The sequence below is a fragment of the Pseudorasbora parva genome, chromosome 5, assembly GCF_024679245.1.
Source record: "Pseudorasbora parva isolate DD20220531a chromosome 5, ASM2467924v1, whole genome shotgun sequence".
NCBI lineage: Eukaryota > Metazoa > Chordata > Actinopteri > Cypriniformes > Gobionidae > Pseudorasbora > Pseudorasbora parva.
This window is the reverse complement of record NC_090176.1, coordinates 27,771,936-27,794,815: the sequence shown is the minus strand read 5'-3', so window position 1 is coordinate 27,794,815 and position 22,880 is coordinate 27,771,936. Positions and strand designations below refer to the sequence as shown.

Sequence of the window (22,880 nt, the reverse complement as noted above, 5' to 3'; positions counted from 1 at the left end):
ACTCCGGCATGTGGAGTAAGGTAACCATCTGCCCACTGGTGGAGTCTTTCAAGCCCCCTAAATCTTATCTCTTCATCAATACACCTCTAACATCACCTTTAGTGGGAATATGCAGCCTTTAACTATTACTACTTTGGTTTTTCCACCATACCCTGCTTTTAAAACATATCCATGATCACTTTCCATATCTTTCCTAGGAGAAAAGTGGGCGGGGGGGGGGGGGGGGGGGGGGGGGTTGGGTTGCCCATACCTGTATATGGGAGAGTCCGGGACTCAGAGGATAAAACATGCTAACTACTGTCTTATCATGCTGGCATACCATTAAGACAGCAGTTAGCTTTATAATGAAATCAGCTTTTAACTGACAAATCGAACTATGTTAGAATAAAGATGTTTTTCATAAATTTCAGGTTGCAGCAAATCGTCAAATTTTTTCAGGGCAAGTTGTAACATGTTTTACCCCGAAAAATATTAACAACTAACTTAAATCTGACCCTACTTTAAGGCATACGGTGGTGTTTTCCTTTAGTTACTTTAAACAAGGTTATTATTTTGCAGTAAACAAATAATCAATGATGCATTGTTTAGTTGAATTAAATAAATGTATTATAATATAATTAAGTTAAAGAAATAGCTTTGCTTTAATTAATAAAAAATATTTAGCTCAAAATGTTAGTTTAATGTGAAAATTTGTTTTATAAACAGAAACTTTAGTGCTGGGGGAAAATGAATCATGATTAATTGCATCCAAAATAAAAGTTTGTATTTACATAATATACAGTATGTATGTACTTTTCATAATTGTTATGTATATATAAATAGATACACATGCATGTATATATTTAAGTAATAAGTGCATGTATATACTGTATATATAATTTATTTTTCCTAAATATATGCATGCATGTGTGTGTATTTATATATACATAAGAATTATACACATTACACGCACATATATTATGCAAGCACACTTTTATTTTGGATGCGATTAATCACAATTAATTTTTACCCTAGCACTAGAAAAAATACATTCAGAGACGACGTTCAAAAGTCTGCAGAAGAGTATGGGCGTAGAGTTGAAGACTTTATTCAGTCGAAGTAACCAGTTGTAACTTGTCAATGTCTCTTTGTGTGCTGTTGCCTGAAGCTGCTTTCCACCTCCATCTCCATTTTGTTTGACTGCACATTGCATGTTCTCTATTGCACGTATGTATATATGTGTGCATCTTTATGGACTGCTGAAAATATATGTCATTATTTGTATGCTCTCCACTGGATAGATTGATTAAACCCTTCTCTTTTAACTCACAACATTGACAGTTGTTATACAACTTAAATGTAGTTTAACTGAAGTCTGTCATGATTAAACCTTCCCTTTTAATGCATGATATTGAGTTGTTATACAACTTAAATGTCGCAGTGTCTTACTTAATGATCCTTATAACAGTACATACTGTTTCTACTGTAATAATTCCATTAATGTGATGTCAAAAATATGCTTAATTTGAATGGAAATGTGCCGTCTCTGATTATCATTACTTGTCCATTACTTCCTGTAGTGGAAGTACAAAGAGCAATATGAACGTGCGAAGTCGAAATACACCTCAGTGCTGGAAACCCCTGATTACCAAGTTGCCAAGCGCAGCAAGCAGATCAGCGATGTGAGTATCATTCCCGTCTGCAAAAGCATTTGTAAATGCATACAATAGACATTCCTAATGTTCAGTTAATAATCCAGTCATTGTATGGGAATTCATTATATTTTGGCATCTCTGTTCACTTCTTTAGATCATCTATAGGATGGAATACAACAAGACCAAAGCGAGAGGTTACACACTTGGACATGACACTCCCTCCAGCCAACACATGAAGAAGGTCAAGGAGATCACCAGCAATGTAGGTTCACCCTTCTTTACATTTGCAGAAATTAACCAAATTCAAGACAGTATATTTCATTTCAATTGTGTTTTATTACAGCTGAAATACAAGGAAGTGTATGAAAGAAACAAGGCTCACATCAACATGGCGCCTGATGCTCACGACATCCGTGCCGCCAAGGAGGCCTACCAGAATATAAGCAATGTGAGTCTGAAATGATCTGCACTGTGCATCAGGGAAGTTGAATCACAAGTCAGCGTCTCATTATTTGTATTTGTCCTCCTTGTAGCTGGACTACAAGAAGAAGTACGAGGCCACCAAGAACAAGTGGATCTGGACTGTGGACAGACCTGATTTCATCCATGCCGCTAAGAACAGCTTCCAGCAGAGTGATGTTCGTACTGCTCCGTTTTCAACCACAGTTTCAGTTTTATAGAGAATAATTACAGATTAACAAACAGATTTTTTTGTAATTCACAGGTTGAGTACAAGTATGATAAGGAAATGCTGAAGGGTTGCGTAATGTCAATCACTGATGATAAAAACACTATTTTGGCTAAGAAGAACTCTGAGCTCTCTAGTGATGTGAGTGCCATTTTCCTTACAGGACATTTGATAATTAACATATACAACTAGCTAAACTAATGAAAAATGTCACGGTTCTTCAGGTGAAATACAGGGAAAAGTATGAGAAGGCCAAGGGCCAGTACGTGGCTGTCCATGACACACCTCAAATCCTTCACGCTAAATCAGTGGCCAAACTTGTGTCTGAGGTATGTCACCTATATAATGTTATTATAATCAATATAAAGCTTCGTAAAATATTTGTTCCTGTATCATTTATAAATTCATGTTTTACAAATAAAATTCTGCAGAGCAAATACAAGGAGGCCAGCAAAAAGGATCACCAGTCGGGTGGCTTCACTACACTTGCTGAAACTCGTGACACTGCCCACAGCAAAGAGATCGGCAAAATTCAAAGTGCTGTAAGTTGAAATACTCGATTTTTTTAATTATAGGAAACCTCAGATGGAGGGATCATACTGTATCGTGATCACCAATCATAATCTCACATGATCTTTCCACAGAAATTGTACAAGGAAAAATTTGAGAAGGAGAAAGGCAAGTCTAATTACAACCAAATGATTGCTCCTCCTGATGTGCAACATGCCATGGAAGTGGCCAAAAACCAAAGCAATGTAAGGAACTAACATGTATTTGCTTCAATCTATAGTCTCCGACAGAGATTTACATTTACATTTACATTTATGCATTTGGCAGACGCTTTTTTTTTATCCAAAGCGACTTACATTGTATTCAAGGTACACATTTTACATTTTTGTCAAGTCTTGCTTTCCCTGGGAATCGAACCCATGACCTTGGCGTTGCTAGCGCCATGCTCTACTCATTGAGCTACAGGAAAGAGATCATTTTAAATCTCACGTCTCCTTGTTTAGATCGCCTATAAGCAGGAAGCTAAAGCCAAGTTGACATACACCTCGGTCGCTGACCGCCCAGACATCAGGAAAGCCACTCAAGCTGCTAAACTCGTCAGTGAGGTGAGGGTCACTTTAAAGGGACAGTTCACCCAAAAATGTATCAATTACTCACCCTTATTGCATTCCAAAGACTTTCATTCAAATATGGTAAACGGCAGCAAAACCATGTTTACTTGAGGCCTGAGAGTAAACCTTATTGATTTTGCACAACTCAGTCTGGAAACCTGTACATTTATATTTTACCTGCTTCTATTGCACTTTTGCGGGAACAATCACAGACTGGCTTATCCAGCTGGTGCGCTATTGGTGGGTTTAACACGATGACGGATAGAGAAACGATGAGTTGTTACCTGTTGATCACATCTATTGTGGTCTGATTGGTTGAAGGACTATCTAATTGCATACAGAGTCATTTGAATAATGCTCGTTGATCACACCTCTTGTGCAATACAAAGCAGACTCCCCAGACCAATGTTCAATTTTAAATTGAGCTTTATCTGGTGATAGCCAGACAATGATTAAACTACACAATTTATGTACTGTAAATTACTTTTACAATCTCTTTATCACTTATGCATTGAAAGTAAGTCTTTTTGGATTTGGAACCACTCGAGGGTGAGTAAACAATGACAGAGTTGTATTTTTTGGGGTGTAGTATTCATAGCTCTGTAGTGAAGTCTTGACCAAAAAAACATGTCTTGTTAATGTTATAGTAAAGGTTCCAAAAACTGTTCTTGTAGATCGGATACCGTGATAAAGCTCGTCAGGAGGCCAGCCGTGGTGGAACGCTGCTCGGACGTCCTGATATCGCCCTGGCCACTGAGGTGTCCAAACTGACCAGTCAGGTAATACCATTAGCAATTCCATACCAGACATCATGGATCTATAGACTTTCATTGTATTCATTCGCAAGGAACACGGGTTTAATTTTAAACCACTGGATATGTATTTGACACTGGTTTCCTGACACCTTCGCCACCATGGTAGTGGCACGTCATCATTATACAGTAGTGCTCAAAGATAACTGTAGTGGTAGATTCACTGAAGTGTAGTGGTTGAACGCCTTAGCAGTGCTTCTCATGCCCATCAGCATTAATACCGTCATTGTCTATGTGAGCCACCTCATCTGCTTACCTATCTGCCCTGTATTTATTCATTTCTATCCATCTGACTCTTTTTCTTTCTCTGTAATCCATCCATCTGTTTATTCATGAATTCATTTTCTCTGTTCTGTCCCTTCTCATTGATGTTACCCTGCCATTTCACTGCGCTTTTTAGGTGGAGGAAAAGCCATCCCTCCATGGTGCTGCTTCCATTGACACTCCTCAGATGCGGCACATTAAGAAAATGAGTGCCCTGACTAGTGATGTAAGAAGGGTCCCTGGCCCCTGGGGGCAGCATTTGCACTTCTTTGTCTGTCTAGTGTCCATAATATTTTTCACTTGGACTGAACAAGTTTTTGTACTCCAGTGGCACTCAATTTCATAAGATTTGATGAGGATTTTTGGGTCCTGCAGAAATTGAAATATTCTTGTTGGTTTTCAATGTTTTTGCCCACTCAATTTTAGTGACTCAATTTTTTTTGCCTCACTCCATTTGGCTTTTTGCGTCTTTTTGTTGCTGATTTTGTCTCTTTTTGTGTTTGTCATGCAAGCTTTTGCCTTGTTGCCAGGCATAGGCTTATAGACCAGCACTCTATAACAGTTTTTTTTTATCAACAGTAGCATTTCCCCCCATTTCAGACTGTATGTCTGGCATGCAAATAGTTTTTGGACGGATGAATGACCTGTATCTCTTGTTCAAATCTTTAAAAGTGGTGTCCAGTTTGCTGTTGCATTCTTTGACATGCGGTTGTATCGAGAAGTGTGCAGATACAATAAGCAACACTATTATAACTACTATAAGTTATATGATGTACTTAATTAAATAAATACTAATTGATTTCACTACTACCTTTTGGAAACCAAAAAACACTTGATGATTGACTTTATTTTGCATAGTGTTAACAGCAATTATTTGATCTACACACTCCTCATGAGTCTCTCTTTGCTTGATGTCATACATTTGATTCCTCCACAGATCTGGAGCTTTTTTTCTTTCTCAGAATCTTTGGGAAAGATTCAACAACTTTACCACTTTCCCTCCAGTTAAAGCTGAAGTGTGTCATTTTTCTTCAAGTAGGCTTAGTTTACTCAAAAAACTTTAATTCTGTCATCATTTACTCATTTTGTTCAAAATCAATAAGACTTTTATCCGTCTTTGAAACACAAATGAAGATATTAGGGGAATCGGAGGGATTTGTGTCCCTCTTTTGAACCTCCATTCACCTAAAAATGTGATGCTTTAAAACGTTCATAAAGAATTTTTCTGAAGAGTTTTGGATAGAAAAAAAAACACGTTATTAGACGGACAGAAATCTCTCAGATTTCATAGAAAATATCTTCTTCATTTTTGGGCAAACTAACCCATTAAGGACAAGTACAAAAATATTTTAGCACTGTCAAAACATTGACAGATACAATAACATTGGCTTAGCCAATGTTGTGAATTTGGGGCAGGATTTTCTGTTTGTTTGACCAATGGCAAACAGATGAAATGTTAGGAAACCTTTTTTTTTAATAATAATTTAAATCTCAGCACTGTTGCACTCTGGTTTAGTGATGCTAGTGGCACAGAAATCACACACTTCAGCTTTATGTGCACACAAACAGTATATGTTGGATGCTTTTGAATGCTCTGAATTTTGTGTTGGTCATCCCATTTGGGGCTAGTACAATGTGAACTTGAATTGTACTGTATTAGACCCAACTGAAATCCTGTTGTAAATAGATTATTTTCAGTCTCCCTTTCTTTCCACTGATGACTGCATGAAATGATGTCGTTGAAATCCATGTGTCTGTGCTTTTGCAAGCATTTTGGCTGATACGACAGAGAAGGTATATCCCTAACAGCAACTAACAATATCACTGTCCTCTCTGAAAAGGTGAAGTACAAGGAGAAGTTTGACAAAGAGATGAAAGGAAAGAGACCGCAGTATGACTTGAAGAACAGCAAGATTTATCAGACCCTGAAGGATGCAAATAACCTTGCAAGCGAGGTGCTTTAAAAACACATTTTATGAACAGTTTTTTACCAGTCATATATCTCATGGTGTGAAGTGTTTTTCTTTTTTATCATGATATGTTTTTCCCTGGATATTTCATACAGGTGAAGTACAAAGGTGACCTTAAGAAGATTCACAAACCAGTTACTGACATGGCCGAGTCTTTGTCAATGCAGCACAACCTGAGCACTAGCAAGCTGTCCAGTGATGTAAGAGCTTTATAGATGGCTTTATTGCCCTCTCATCAAACATATAACAGTGACATATCACATCTTCATGTAATATTGCAAGAGCCATCTATCATCCTTAGATAAACCTCTCATTTAAACTATTTACTCATTCCAGGCTATCATTTGGTAGTGACCCCTAATCATCCGATTTTAAACATACTACTACTAGCTTTCTTTTTTGCTCTCACTTGACCTGGCTGCTATTCTATTTTTTTTCTCCTTTTTTTCTTTTTTTTCTTAACATGCCTAGTGCTATTCTAAAAGCACTCTAACATCTAATTTTTTTCCATTCCATTTTTTTCTTTAATAACAATTCCTGATACATATCTTAAACCATATTTAAACTTCCCTGGATGCCTTTTTCTTCATTTTTTTCCTTCGTTTTTCATTTTCATTGGAATGTGTGCATATAAACTAGAAGTTGGCTTGACACAGCTTTATCTAATTTTAGACATAGAATTGTATGAGCTGCTATGGGTAAAACATACATACACTATATTGCCAAGAGTATTGGAACACCCCTTTAAATCATTTAGTTCCAGTCCCTTTCATGACCACAGGTGTATAAAATCAAGCACCTAGACTGCTTCTACAAACATTTGTAAAAGAATGGGTTGCTCAGGAGCTCAGTGAATTCAATTTGTGGTACCGTGCTAGTTTGCCACCTGTGCAATAAGTCCATTTGTGAATTTTCTTCACTACTAAATATTCCACGTTCAACTGTTAGTGGTATTATAACAAATTCGAAGCAATTTGCTAACAGTGACTTAGCCATGAAATGGTAGGCCATGTAAAATCACAGAGCGGGGTCAGCGCATACTGAGGCACGCGTTGCGCAGAAGTCGCCAATTTCAATAGCTACAGACCTCCAACTTTGTGTGGCCTTCAGATTAGCTCAAGAACAGTGCATAGAGAGCTAAATGGAATGGGTTTCCATGGCCAAGCAGCAGCTTGCAATGTGCAATGTAAAGCATTGGATGCAGTGGTGTAAAGCACGCCACCTCTGGACTTTAGAGCAGTGGAGACGCTTTCTCTTGAGTGACGAATCATGCTTCTCTGTCTGGCAATCTGATGGATGAGTCTGGGTTTAGCTGTTGCCAGGAGAACATAACTTGCCTGACTGCATTGTACCAACTGCCAAGTATAAAGTTTGGTTGAGGGGGTGTGGTTATTATGGTGTGGGGTTTTTTCAGGGGTCTGTCTTGGTCCCTTAGTTCCAGTGAAAGGAACTCTTATTGCTGCAGCATACCAAGACATTTTGGACAATTTCATGCTCCCAATTTTGTGGGAACCGTTTGGGGATGGCACCTTCAAGTTCCAACATGACTGCGCACCAGAGCACACAGCAAGGTCCATAAAGACATGGATGAGCGAGTTTGGTGTGGAGGAACTTGACTGGCCTGCACAGAGTCCTGACCTCAACCCGATAGAATTAGAGCAGAGTCTGTGAGCCAGGCCTTCTTATCCAACATCAGTGCCTGATCTCACAAATGTGCTTCTAGATAATGGTCAGAAAATAAACACAAATCTTGCAGAAAGCCTTCCCAGAAGAGTTGAAGCTATTAGAGCTGCAAAGGGTGGGCCAACTCATATTAAACCCTACGGATTAAAAATGGGATGACATTAAAGTTAATGTGCATGTAAAGGCAGGCTTCCCAAAACTGGCAATATAGTGTATAATTGATTAGTAAAGATATAACAGTCTGAAGTTCTGTGTCGAGTTTGGTGGATGTAGTTTGAAAGCTCTAATGAGTGATATTAGATTATTTAATATAATATATCAATATTTGTATGATTAGATTAGTTGAAGTTAAAACCCTCTTGTTCATCTTCATCCATTCTCAGTGTCATTATTCAGCCTTCTTCGTGTTATGTGCACATGACAGCCATCAATCTTTTCTTCTTCTTTTCTTCTTTTTTTGGTCCCTAATTTTTTTCCATTTTTTGGTCAATTTTGCCCTTTTCAATGTGGGAGAGATGAAACACTGGATTTCCATTTTGTTTTATTGAGCTGCTTTATTGGGCGTTCCTCTTTAGTACCAGTACAAGAAGAAGTTTGAGGAGAGTAGGGGTCACTACCTTATGATACCCGACACACCTGAGCAGCTTCACCACAAAGAGGCATCAGAGCTGCAAAGTCACGTAAGTCACATACAGTTCTGAAGCTTTCTGCAGCTGACGTCACCTGCTTCTCTGTGTGTGATTCTTCCCGTTGGACCTGTTTATTTCATTGCAGCTACCTTGTCAGTCTTCTGCAGCCAAACTAGATTTATTTATCATTTACATTTTTATATGTTTGGGTTAGTTTGCGCTGTAAAACTGTTTTACAAGGACTTGTCTGTACGTTAGGTAAAAACAAAGTTGTAAAAGCGAGTCACTCCGCTATTAACGTCTGACACATTTTATTTTGTGAAAACACCATAAACATCCATTATATTTTTTATGAATTTTCCAAACTGTTGGGCCTATAGTAAACTCTCTTTCAGGAGTTTCAGTGTTTTGGAACATAATATGGCATATTAATCAACGTGCAGTATATTAAAAAAAAATATTATAGCCTACACAAAAAGATTCAGAATGCAAAAAAAATGCTGTGGTCTTTGCTTGACAAGCATTATTCATGAAACCATTAAATGAATCAGTTCAGCTTTTTTTCTATTTGTATTTTCATTCACCTTTGGGCTTCTGTCTGACTACAGGTTAAGTATAAGGAGAAATATGAGAAAGAAAGAGGCAAAGCAATGCTGGACTTTGAGACTCCTACTTACGTGACTGCTAAGGAGGCTCAGCATATGCAGAGTCAGGTAAATACTGCTGCCAAATCTCAGTGTATTCAATGCTTTTAATGCAATGGTAGCGTATATTGCTCAAGTACTTTATAACCCAGTGTGAATGACCGAGAAATGCTAAGTCAGATTCAAACACGCTTTTATGTGGATACAAATGTTGTGATGCTGGTAAGTTATTGGGACACCACAATTTCCAACTAGGACCCATGGATTTATGGTAGGTATTCATCTGTTAGGTGCTTATAGTTCTGGCTGTTTTGATAGCGGCACTGTACAACACACTGATGGGGGTAAACGTTTTTAAAGAAACATCAAGATACTTAAAACATATATGAACTGTGTTACACTCTTCGACTGAGGGATCAGTGTGACTACTAGTACTAGACCCATATGCTTGAAGCTTCATGTATCTCCCACTCTTCTATATTTGCGGTGGATAGAAAGAGTATAAGAAGGACTTTGAGATGACAATGAAAGGAAAGAACCTCTCTGGGTTGGAGGTCACCCCTGCCATGATGCATGTCAGACACGCCACGAAAATTATTAGCGAGGTAAAATGAAGCCCTTATATTCTCTTCCTTCCATCCTGGTAATAATACTAAGACCACATGCACATTATAATCCTTACATGAGTGTCTTTGAAGTTTCCAGTTACACCCAAGTAGGGTATGGTTAGTATGCATGACCCATCCTTCCGCTGTAATACACTCTCAGTAATTCCCTTCCCCTTCCAACATCTGTGTGTGTGTGTGTGTTCTGTTGTTGCTTGTTTTAACAAGGTTCCAACAGTCATGAAAAACCTGGACATATTAGGAAATTTAATTCCAGGCCTGGATTTCCAGGTTTCCAGAAATTGTGATTCCTGGCCAGGCAAAGTTATGAAAATTGTTAAAATCCTAAAAAGTCATTTAAATTTGTATAGCTACCATGTTATGCTTTTCTCACAATATCACATTATGCAGTTTCTTTCAATTAAATTATTTTTATTGATTTTTAAATTGTCCATGTTTGACTAAAAAATCCAATTGAAATTCATTGATCAAAAGATGTGGGAACCCTGTTATTAATGTTTTCCTTTATGTCTTGTTTATGTTTTTTTGTTTTTTAACCTCTTTAGATCTTGATTACCATGAATATTCAGCATGCACAAAATAATTTAATTTCTTCTCATTATTATATTTTTATTTTAACCTCTTTAGATATTGGTTTGGCTTTAAAATGAAATGAATGCTGCAAAAAGAATGTACATGTTAAAGAGTCTCAGACATTGTTTTTGTTAATATTCCTGCCTGTGACATTTGTGATTTGTATTTTGTATTTGTCTTTATCAGGTTGCTTTTCAAACTCAGCAATGCATTTGCTCTAAGTAAATTATGTTCAAATTACTTGTTGTGTATGGACATCACTTACCTTTATTATATTGTGAAGCATTATCTAAAACACAGAGCAAATGTTTGATGACGTTGAAATGTCAGTGGGCGCAGTACTGTGTCTGTGTCTTTGTCGGTGTGTGCTATGTGTCTGCAGTATTTCTGTTCTTCTCCGCCCTGTAGAAAGAGTACAGGAGGGATCTAGAGGAAGGGGTGAAGGGTAAAGGGCTTACAGTGCTGGAGGAAACTCCTGAGTTACTGAGAGCAAAGAATGCTACTCAAATCCTGTGTGAGGTAGGATGGCTCAAGCTCAAACTGACTTATCTTACCCGTAGTCCTCTCCCGCAACGCCAATTCCTCCTCATCATACTAATCAGGCAGAAACTGGTCATTTTGCCTTTTGCTAATGAGAAAACTAATCAATCTAATGGTCTTTCTCTATGGGACTCCTACTAAATGTTACTTTGTCTTTCAATTCTAAATGGTGTCCCTGATTTTTCTTCGTTTTCTTTCACAGCTTTGATGTTAATATCATCTAATTTTTCTTCTTCTTCTTCTTCTTTTAATGCTGCTTTTTATTGTGTGTACCCCACATGAATGTTTCTTGGTGAGAATGTTGAGATCAATCACTGCTAAACAAAACATATGAACATGATCTAATTTCTGCCCAATTCATGCAGAGAGAGTACAAGAAAGGATTGGAGCAAGATATCAAGGGAAAAGGCATGTTGGCTTTGGCCACTGACACTCCAGACTTCTTGAGGGCAAAGAACGCCACAGATATCCTCAGTCAGGTACACAGATGATCTCCACTTCAGTATTTCACCGGGATTCCCTCTAATATGAGCACCAACATTTCAACAGTGCATTGATTTCTGTTTCATTTGTTTTCCAGTCCAAGTACAAGCAGAATGCTGAGCATGACAGAGCCACATATACCACAGTCATTGACACCCCTGACATCCTCCACGCTCAGCAGATCAGGAACATTGTTAGCCAGGTATCAGAGTTGCTTCTTTGAGAAATTTCATTTTTTTTAAAATAAAAAAGGACACTCCTGAAATGCTTTCTGTTAAAGAAAATACAAAAAACAAAAAAACAAAAACTTTTTTGTTGTTTATTCTGTGTATTGGTAGAAAATTACTGTTTGGAACTGTATTTGGCAAATTTCGGTAAAGGATTGCAAAACTCCATATAGCAATGAATAAAAAACATATACATTTTTTAACTTGGCCCACTTAGGTTGATATGGAAGCCCGATTCCACCACAAAATTAAAAAAAATTAAATAGAAAAAAGTCAGAATTCTGAGATAAAAAGTCTCAATAACTTTTATTTTTTTGTTTAGTGGCGGAAACGGGCTTCCATAGGTTAATTCATGGTCAGTTTCTGAAAGTTAATTACCACTTTTTACCCCCCAAAAAATGTATTTATTTTTTCAGACATTTTAAGAGTTTTAGGATCTGTTAGGAGCTGTAAGTCTAATCTGTTATTCATAGCCACTGTTTTATGATTTTTATGATTTAACTTTGTATTGAACCTAATAGAAAAAGTACAAGGAGGAGGCTGAGAAGACCATGTCACACTATGTGCCTGTGTTGGACACTCCTGAGATGCAAAGAGTGCGTGAGAACCAGAAGAACTTCAGTACCGTAAGTGTTTCTCCACGGGCTTTGAGCCAGTCCATATTATGTTCCCGTTTTATTCATCTTAGCCTAAATGTGGTATTTGAGTCCTTTGTCGTCTTTGGTCCCTGTCTTTCATGTGTTTGTCTATGAAAAATAAAGGAGAGTAGGCTTGTAGATTTATGTGGCTTAGTTGGTTGTCCATTTTAATAATACAAAGTTCTCTTGATTTTGGAACATTTTGGGTTGCACTGTTTTCTCTTGTTGCATTTTTGTGTCATTTTTGACTGCCTTTATGCTCTTTTCTTTTTAGCTTCAGTACCAGATTGACCTTAAAAACAGTAAGGGCAAAGTTTCAGCAGTAAAGGACACTCCTGAAATGCTTCGTGTTAAAGAAAATACAAAGAATTTCAGCTCGGTACCTACTGCATAATGAGTATATGTTTTTTCAACATTCTAACCACAACATTTTTTTGGTTGGTTTTTGCTCTTTTTTCTGTTCTCATTTCTTGCTTTAAACCTCCTTTTACTTTTTTTCTGTACTTCAACCTCAAGTTAACATTTCTTGACATCCAGCTCTTTTTATATAATATAAATATAGATATCCTAAACAGCCCTTAGTCTAATACTTGTAGTCATAAACTAGCAAAGCCACTAACAGTAATCATCAAATTTGATGCGGTTGACCTTTCTTCATCCTAAACAGTAGCTCTAACCTTTTTACAAGCCTAATCATTTCAAATTTTACCTCTTTGGTGTGTGTCTGTTTTGTGTGTTTGAAATGTTTTAGTTTCTTTGTTTGTTTATCTCTTCTCGAATGTTCAGTCTGTTTTTATGCTGCTATGTCACATTCCGAGGCGTCCCCAGACAAAACAAATGAAAACTACTTATCCTAAGAGATAAAAAAAACAACTGTTAATGCCTTATTATGCTTATACAATTTTAAAGATCCAGTACAAGGAGGAGCTTGGGCAAGGAACTGCCATAGCGGAAACCCCTGAGATGGAGAGGGTTAAACGCAATCAGGAGGCTATTAGCACGGTACTCTGTGTTGTGACCCAACCATTCACCCTGCTTCCCCTAAAAAACAAAATAATGCCTCCTTTGATTATTAGTTTTAATCAAAATTCTGTCAGCATTCTAAAAAATGTAATGTCAAACACAAACATTCATTTTAATATAGACCATCTAATATAAAGTATAAATAGCCACCGCCTAACATATCCATATAATTATCCATCTTCATCCGACAGTGGTCCCAATACTTGACTAGTGTTCCATTGTTAAAAACACTCAACCTCTCCTCTCCTCTCTTTTTTCTTTTACCATTTTCTCCATAAATGTGTCAGTTCTCTGACTTTATCACTTATTTGATCCTGTCAACTATGCTTCTAATGGACCTGAAATGTGTATTAGATTAAATACAGGGATTCACTAAGTCAAGGCATTTCTATACCTGACCTTCCTGAGGTGAAGCGTGTGCGGGACACTCAGAAGAACATCAGCTCGGTAGTGTTTTTCTCTTTGAGGAAGACTCCTTGCTTTAACCCTTTTACTGTATACTCTCATTCTTCATCTTTATCATTCTTTAAAGTCTCATTTCACCCATTCCTCAGTTTATTTGGTAAGGATAAACATCCCTAAATAAGCCAAAAGCTCCCCTTCACTATTTTATGTATATTTCTTTCTCCAAAATACCATTAAAAATTGTTGGAGTCTGTAAGATCTTATGGTCAATCACTCAGGGTGTTTATATAATTTTCAGCATCATTACTCCAGTCTTCAGTGTCACATGATTCTTTAGAAATCTTTTTAACATGAAGATTTGCTGCTCAAGAAACATTTATGATTATTATCAATACTGAAACAGTTGTGTTGCTTAATATTTAGTGGAATCCATGATATACTTTTTTCTTTGATGCATTTATTTGAAATCGAAGTGATTTGTAGCATTATAAATTATACTTCATAATGTTACTTTGATCAGCTTTCTTGCTGAATGAAAGCGTTCATTTCTTTAAACAAAAATCTCGCTGACCCCATTTTGAACGTAGTGTTCATACCTCGCAGCAAATGACCAAATAATTTGTCCTCTTGCTAGAGATCCATGTTCTTTTTCTGATATTTAAATTTTTTGTACACTTTTGTTTTCATGCATTTTGTTTTGTATGTTTCATTACAATCATTTTGTTTTCTTTTTGTTTTACACACTGATATTTGAAGATTATTAACATTTAATAAGACTTAAAGTAATTGTTTTTTTTATCTTTGTTTGTTTCTTTTTGCCCCATTGCCTCTACGTGTTTTAAGATCCAATATAAGGAAGATTTGGGGGTTGGAACTTCTATTTCAGAAACGCCAGAGATGGAGAGAGTTAAACGAAACCAGCAAAATATTAGCACGGTACACTGCGGTGTGACCCTCTATCCCAACCCTTAAAACATTCACTGTTCCTCGCCTCTCCATCATCTAAGAAAACCCTTTAGCCTCCATCTGTTTATACTAGTCCCTTTAGTGACCCCAAACATTCACGTCCATCATTCATAACAATAGTTGTAACTCTCGTGTAGCTCATGTGACAAAATCCTGTATTCCCTTTTTCAGTAATACTCAGTATTTATGTAGATGCAGGCTAATAATTAGCAACTGATTCATCTAATAATTGGGTGCCAGACCATAAAATTATGTTTTTATCCATTTTTTTCCTATACAAAAAGTCTGTAAGATCGTATGCTTACTCAGGATCTATTTATTTCATCAAAAAATACAGAGAAAAAAAAACAAATGTTCTGAAATATTATTACAATTTAACAAAACTTTGAATATATTTTAAAGTGTAATTTATTTGTGATGGCAAACCTATTTTTTCAGGATCCTTACTCCAGTCTTCAGTGTCACATGATCATTCAGAAATCATTCTCATATGCTGATTTGATGCTCAAGAAACATTTCTGATTATTATCAATGCTGAAACAGTTGTGCTGCTTAATATTTAGAGGAAACCATAATACACTTTTTTCATGATTCTTTGATGCATTTATTTGAAAAAGGAATCATTTGTGGCATTATAAATGATACTTCATCCATTACTCTGATCAACTTAATGCATGCTTGCTAAATGAAATTATTAATATCTTCTTTTTTTATCTCACTGACCCCAAATTTTGAACGGTAGTGTTTATACCTCGCAGCATATGACAAAAATTGACCCCACCACTTTGTTTTTTTTGTGCTATCTATGTTCTTTTTCTGATATTTTACATTTTTGTACACTTTTGTTTTAATGCATTTTGTATGTTTCATTGAAATTATTATTATTATTATTATATCTTTTTTTGTCTTTGTTTTTTGTTTCTTTTTGCCCCATTGCCTCTACATGTTTTAAGATCCAATATAAGGAAGATTTGGGAGTTGGAACTTCTATTTCAGAAACGCCAGAGATGGAGAGAGTTAAACGAAACCAGCAAAATATTAGCACGGTACACTGCGGTGTGACCCTCTATCCCAACCCTTAAAACATTCACTGTTCCTCACCTCTCCATCATCTAAGAAAACCCTTTAGCCTCCATCTGTTTATACTAGTCCCTTTAGTGACCCCAAACATTCACGTCCATCATTCATAACAATAGTTGTAACTCTCGTGTAGCTCATGTGACAAAATCCTGTATTCCCTTTTTCAGTAATACTCAGTATTTATGTAGATGCAGGCTAATAATTAGCAACTGATTCTTCCATCTAATAATTGGGTGTCAGACCATAAAATGTTCTCCTTTTTTTCTATACAAAACCTTGTAAGTAATATCTTTGTATTGTTGACCAACTTTACCAACACAATCGCTTTGCTCCAAAACCTAGTAAACTACCAAGGAAGCATTTGGCATCATAGGCACACTCCTGACCCAAAGGCTGTTGGCAGCTTTATGTACCTTTATGCTTGAGAAATACTTAGTGGGTCGAGTCTCTAATGCTAAATGCTATTTGTGTAGTATGTAAAACTGCTGTCTATGTAGAGATTTACAATTATGCTTAAGTATGCCATTTTAGAAGGCAGACGCCTGTGTAGGCAGCAACGAGGGGTCTGGAAACAGCTAATAATGCTGTATAATAATAAGTGTGTCATCTCTGTGGATGTTCGTTCTGTTGCTGTTTGGTTCATGATTGTGTTGTTTGTTTGATATGTGGTAATTGATCCTTGGGTAGATCAAATACAAGGATTCGCTGGGTCAAGGCACGGCCATATCGGACCTCCCCGAGATGAAGCGGGTCAGAGAGAATCAGAAGCACATCAGCTCGGTAGTGGAAGCTCCACTGGGTTTACATGAGTGGCTTTGTTCCCCATTAACGCTTTCAGTATACTTCTTCATTTTCCACTCTTGCAATGCCAAAACAAATGAAGCATATAAAAATGTAATGCTTAAACCTCATTTTCATCTAATGTTATTCACCACGTCATATTCCAGCATAGTTAGGTCCCCTTTGCTGTGAGTTCAAACGTATGGGATTATTCAACATGCAACTTCCTAATCCAAAACGAAACCAACACCAGATATCCCACATTTGTTGTTTTCCCTTCCCAACCAGTTTCCTCTTTTTAAATCTGGGATATAAGCTCACTGTGTTGCGTGTGGTGTTTGATGTGACTGTGGCTCTTCAGAGACTTGCGTCTTTCATGGTGCTTTGTGTCTGACTGGCCTCTGCGGGCGCTGTTCTTTTCTACTTTAGGTTTTGTATAAGGACCTCTCTGCCAAGGGAACGCCTGTGGTGTTCACTCCAGAGATGGAGCGGGTCAAAAGGAACCAAGTGCAGATTAGCTCGGTACTCACAGCCACAGGACACGAGTGTGTGTGTGTTTTCCGAGTGTAAAGTAACTGCTCTAATACCCTCATTTCACATAGGAGGCTAATAATATTAACTTTATTCTTCTATGATATGCTGAATTTAATTATTTAACTGTTCATCATCATCATCATCATCATCACTACAAAGCTTCATCTCGGGAGCCACCTACTTTTAATCCAGCCCTCTGAAGATCCTTCTAATCCATCTGTCTGAATTCATAATAACACCCAGGGTTGTGCTGATGGATGTCATAGTTATTTCATTTGTATGTCTTATGTCCTGATCTCCCAGTGTGTCTTCCACAGGGTCTTGATACATAATCATAATCCAGGTTTCTAACGTATGTGTTTGGGTTGTTGTCTCTTGTCCAGGTTCTGTACTCTGATAGCTTCCGTAAGCAGGTGCAAGGCAAGGCCGCTTTTGTGCTGGACACCCCTGAGATGAGACGTGTTAAAGAAACCCAGCGTATCATCTCTGGAGTAAGATAACATTTACTTGACCTTTATCAACATATTCCGATATTATATGAAGGTCAACTCTGCTGCATTCAAAACAGCGAGTTAAATGTTACAAGGTTGAGGATCAGTATAAAAATAATTGCACAAAGTTATATCTGCAGTCAGTAGAACAGACTTAAAACAGAATACTGCTAGCTGTCAGACTAGTTCTTAAAGGGATAGCCTATGATTTACTCACTCTCAAGACATTTTAGGTGTCTATGACATTCTTCTTTCAGACCAATACAGAGTTATATTTAAAAAAAGTCCTGGCTAATTCAAGCTTTTTAATGGCAGAGATTGTTTGCTCTGTTTTTGAATTCCATAAAAATGCACCTGTCCATAAAATTACGTGCTCCACACAGCTTTAGGGGGTTAATAAAGGCCTTCTGAAACAAATCGCTGCTTTTGTGTAAGAAAAACATTAATATTTAAAACTTTTTTAAATTAAAGTTCTGGCAGATCGCCTTCCGTGGAAAAGTTTTGAAAGTGCCTTCTCGAACTTCAAGATGCGTATGCGACGTCTGACGAGCCCAAATGATCGTGTAAGCCTTTGAATTGCAGAGGCACTTTCAACACTTTTTGCTTAAACTGAATACGGAAGGCGATCGGCTGAAGCTTTACTTTATAAAGTTTTAAATATGGATATTTTTCTTACATAAATGCATCAGTTTGCTTCCAAAGGCATTTATTAACCTACTGGAGCCGTTCTGGATGGAATCAAAGTCTGAAGCAAAAAAAAAAAAAGTCTGTACCCATCATTTACTATGCAATATTACTTTAAACTAACTTAAAACTAATGTGCCCCTGTAGTCTTAAATCAAAGTATCTTCCCCTCCCTCTCGCAGTAACATCTTTTCTCTTCTCTGATGACGCGTTTACCGGCGTTAGGGCGGGACAACCTTTCACTCGCATGACATCACAGCAATAGCAAACCAGAACCATCCAATCAATTTCCAATTGACAAAAACAAGTCCCGCCCTACATTTTTTCTCATTTGAGAAGCGATTTCACTATGAGATTACATAATAGAGAAGACAAGATAATCGAACTTCTGACTATAAATGTATTGATGCTGTAGCAGGTTCTTTGTGTCTCCTGCCTCATGTTTTGCTGTCTATTGGTCCTGTCAGGTCAGATACCACCAGGACTTTGAGAAGAGCAAGGGGAGCTTCACTCCCACCATCTCTGACCCCATAACTGAGCGTGTGAAGAGGAACACACAGGACTTCAGTGACATCAGCTACCGCGGCATCCAGAGACGTGTGGTGGAGATGGAAAGGAGACGTGCAGAGGAACACGATCAGGAGACCACCACTGGTCAGCTGACATGCACTGTTTCCTGTACACGCTAAACACACTTGAGTTTAGAATCTGATTTGTCTTCCTATAAATCTAGAAAAAAGCATGACGTTTATGTAACGAATCATGTACAAATGATGCACAGAAACCAAATGAGTTTTGAATAGAGACTTTCACTAAAACGGGGTTTACCTTTTCTAAAAGATCTGCGTGTGTGGCGCACAAACCCTGGCTCTGTCTTTGATTATGACCCTGCCGAGGACAACATCCAGTCCAGAAGTCTTCACATGATGTCAGGTGAGTCACTACACCAAAAAGGCCCTATTGCACAGCTCTCTGGAATACCTGATTCCGACTGGGCAATCTTTGATGTTCTGCTCTCAGATATGTTTTTTGAATGACTGTACATTATTACACTGTTAATATGTGGTTGTATATTCCTTCGTTGAAGTCACTCTGTCAAAGAGGAGGGAACATTGACACATTTGTCCCTTTATTTTAGTCCAAGCCCAGCGCCGCAGCAAGGAGCACTCCCGCTCCACCAGCGCAATGAGTGGGGTGGGAGATGAGAAATCAGAGGTGTCTGAGAACGTGGACCACCATGTATCCCTCTACAGCAATGGCTTTGGTGTCTCCACTTTACATGGTACATGTTTAAAGTGCTTCATTTCTTTTATCCATAGGTTTGGATTAATACAGTTCACCCTATTTATTTTCTATAAGCATGTTACATTTCCGTCATTTGTGAGAAAACGCAAAGAGTTAAAAAAAAACTTTAAACTTGACCTCATAATGTTTCATCAAAATGTCATAACTCGATCAAGAAAAAAGTGAAAAAGTCGGCCGTATGCTGGTCTTCTCCAGTCATTCAGTCTGCTTAAAGGATTAGTTCACTTTAATACGTAAATTACTCCATAATTTACTTACCCTCGAGCCATCCTAGGTGTATATGACTTTCTTCTTTCTGATGGACACAATCGGAGTTGCATTAATAAATATCCTGACGCTTTATAATGGCAGTGATGGGGTCCTTCGAGTTTGAAGCTCAAAAAAAGTGCATTCATCCCTCATAAACGTACTCCACAAGGCTCCAGGGGGTTAATAAAGGCCTTCGGAAACAAATCGTTGCTTTTGTGCTTTTTTTAATTAAAGTTCCGGCCGGTTGCCTTCCATTGAAAAGTGTTGAAAGTGCCTTCTCGAAGTTCAAGATGTGTACCTTTGTAGCGTAGCCTTTGAATTGCAGAGGCACTTCCAAAACGTTTTCCTTAAACTGAATACGTAAGGCGATCAGTGGAGAAAAGTTTTAAATATGGATATTTTTCTTACACAAATGGATCGATTTGCTTCCAAAGGCATTTATTAACCTCCTGGAGCCGTGTGAAAAGCGTTATTTGATGGACATATGTATTTTTATAGACTTCAAAAAAAGAACAAAAATCCCTGCCATTTTAAAGCTTGGATTAGCTAGGGATTTTTTAATATAACTCAACTTTTATTCGTCTGAAAGAAGAATGTCATATACACCTATGATTTTTGTAAGAAAAATATCCATATTTAAAACTTTATAAAGAAAAATATCTAGACTACGCAAGGCCGCCTTCCATATTCAATTCACGAAGAAAGAGTAACGCCTCTTGCAATTTAAAATGCAAGTGTCCTACATCGCACGTGGTGCCAGTTATGCTTTTTTCATAAGATGAATATGGAAGCTAGATATTTTACTTTATATCATGTTAAATATGGATCTAATGAATGCACTTTTTTTCTTCTTCTAATTTTGTATTTTGTTTTATTTTTATATTAAGAGGTTTTTTGTTTTTTTTACTGTTGTTGTATTTAAATCTTAAGTTGCTTTACATTTATTTAACCTGAAAAATCTTCAAAATACATTGCCACGTAACCTCGTACCAAAATGGTGATATACACTGTATATGCAATCTCATTTAGGATACACACAGACCAAGACTACTGAGGTTCAGCAGAGATCCTCCTCTGTGGCAACACAACAGACCACTGTTTCTTCTGTCCCCTCACATCCCTCAACCACTGGAGTAAGTACTACGAGACCAATGCCCAACTTTAATAAACTATGAAGATACTTTCTATTATCTAAGTCTAAATAGTAACAGCATATTTCATACAGTGAAGCTGGTTGTTTAATAGTCTTCTCTTTTCCCTAAACAGAAAACTGTCCGTGCCATGTATGACTATGCTGCTACCGACAATGATGAGGTGTCCTTCAAAGACGGTGACGTCATCGTGAACGTGCAGTCCATTGATGAGGGTTGGATGTATGGCACTGTGCAGCGTACTGGAAAAACTGGTATGCTGCCTGCCAACTATGTGGAAGCCATCTAAATACAACTACTGCCCTTTCAAACTCCTTGTGGATGGGGAGTTTGATATCCACCAAGACAGAAACAAACATTTTATGTGTACTAATGTTAGTCTAAGTAGTTACGCTACTGTTTGTCCTCATTGTTATGAAATTTCGTTTGTGCCCATGTCACTAAGTCTATTGCAGTTGTGGCATGAGAAACTGACAAACTATACATACCTAAAGTCACAGGCAATTGTATTTATCGTTTTGTTCTATTCTAAGTTAAGTAACTGGAGCCCTTTGTTTTTGTATATTGCAATCACACTACATTCAAAGAAGGCCATCCAGAAAGTTTTAACAATGACACTTTTGCACAAAAAGAGATGGGCTCATGGTTCACTTTATATGTGAAAAGGAAAACCAGAAGTTCAGTGTTTTATAAAAACCGAACAGAGGCACTTAAGTTGCCACATGAAAATGGAAAAGGAAAAAAAAAATATTGAAAATATTGAGGACATGCCAACAGTTTCTCTAACGTGAAAATGTATTGATTTAAAAACAAGCCTCCTCCCTCCTTTGCTGAAGGCTGGCCACTATTTGCATGTGTGTTTTGTTCCTTTGATTCTGTAGGTGTGGGGTTAGAGGAAGATGTATACCTTGAATCAGTAGCTAATAAAGCACACCACGCTTCTGCAGTAAATCTGTTTCTTTTCATAGATTTAGCAACAAGATTTATTTATTTTTGAACTATTGGTCTACAACAAAGGGTTGAAATTTCTAGTTGGAAATGTGTGACCTTGGATCACAAAACCTGTCAGTCGTCAAACTGCTATATTTGTAGCAATAGCCAATGATACATTGTATGGGTCAAAAATTTTCTGTTATGCTACAAATCATTAGGCTATTAAGTAAAGATCATGTTCATTGAAAATAATTGGTACATTTCTGTAACTATAAAAAGTAGTAAATTAATATGCATTGCTAAGGACAATTTTAAAGATCTTTTTCTCTGCCCCCTTAGATTCCAGATATTCAAAGGTTTATCTCAGCCAAATATTATCCTAACAAATCAACGGAAAGCTTATTTATTCAGTACGATGAGATCAAAAACTCAATTTCATTTGAATTCAAGCCATGTCACTGCAATTATGAGATAGCAAACCAGGACATTTCTGACTCGTTTTTTTGGCAAGTGGCAACTCTATCAACGGCAAACCAAAACAGCAGCAGTCAGGTAGCACAAGAGCTCCATGTTGTTTATTATTATGTCATTTGAGACACGAGATACGGCCTCTCGTCTCGTGACAATTTGCACTCATCTTATGCTTTCATTGCTATCTCTCCAAAATTGCCTACTCTAAAAACTTTATTTGGTTAATGTTAAGTAAAAATACATTTTATTTCATTGTTCATTATTTGTTCTCCACTT

The 22,880-nt window shown here is 37.3% G+C and overlaps 1 protein-coding gene across 8 annotated transcripts in view; it reads left to right on the top strand.

The window, feature by feature from the left end:
* Window positions 1–22,151, top strand: part of neb (nebulin) — a 68,443-nt gene extending 46,292 nt beyond the window's left edge. For 2 of the 8 annotated variants that reach the window (XM_067443732.1, XM_067443731.1), the window contains 27 exons: window positions 1,560–1,661; window positions 1,789–1,896; window positions 1,978–2,082; window positions 2,168–2,272; window positions 2,359–2,463; window positions 2,547–2,651; window positions 2,754–2,864; window positions 2,967–3,077; window positions 3,336–3,437; window positions 4,118–4,222; window positions 4,656–4,745; window positions 6,361–6,474; window positions 6,585–6,689; window positions 8,748–8,852; window positions 9,410–9,514; window positions 9,940–10,050; window positions 11,053–11,163; window positions 11,550–11,663; window positions 11,765–11,869; window positions 12,416–12,520; window positions 17,216–17,308; window positions 17,704–17,811; window positions 18,963–19,149; window positions 19,336–19,428; window positions 19,634–19,777; window positions 21,079–21,182; window positions 21,316–22,151. In XM_067443732.1, the coding sequence (XP_067299833.1) occupies window positions 1,560–1,661; window positions 1,789–1,896; window positions 1,978–2,082; window positions 2,168–2,272; window positions 2,359–2,463; window positions 2,547–2,651; window positions 2,754–2,864; window positions 2,967–3,077; window positions 3,336–3,437; window positions 4,118–4,222; window positions 4,656–4,745; window positions 6,361–6,474; window positions 6,585–6,689; window positions 8,748–8,852; window positions 9,410–9,514; window positions 9,940–10,050; window positions 11,053–11,163; window positions 11,550–11,663; window positions 11,765–11,869; window positions 12,416–12,520; window positions 17,216–17,308; window positions 17,704–17,811; window positions 18,963–19,149; window positions 19,336–19,428; window positions 19,634–19,777; window positions 21,079–21,182; window positions 21,316–21,489 (3,027 nt within the window). In that variant the 3' untranslated portion in view covers window positions 21,490–22,151. Of the gene's footprint in view, window positions 1–1,559; window positions 1,662–1,788; window positions 1,897–1,977; window positions 2,083–2,167; window positions 2,273–2,358; window positions 2,464–2,546; window positions 2,652–2,753; window positions 2,865–2,966; window positions 3,078–3,335; window positions 3,438–4,117; window positions 4,223–4,655; window positions 4,746–6,360; window positions 6,475–6,584; window positions 6,690–8,747; window positions 8,853–9,409; window positions 9,515–9,939; window positions 10,051–11,052; window positions 11,164–11,549; window positions 11,664–11,764; window positions 11,870–12,415; window positions 12,521–12,806; window positions 12,912–13,441; window positions 13,535–13,909; window positions 14,003–14,803; window positions 14,897–15,879; window positions 15,973–16,693; window positions 16,787–17,215; window positions 17,309–17,703; window positions 17,812–18,962; window positions 19,150–19,335; window positions 19,429–19,633; window positions 19,778–21,078; window positions 21,183–21,315 lie in introns of all 8 variants that reach the window. The other 6 variants (XM_067443739.1, XM_067443733.1, XM_067443735.1 and 3 more) reach the window with 6 other exon arrangements.
* The last annotated feature ends 729 nt before the right edge of the window (window positions 22,152–22,880 follow it).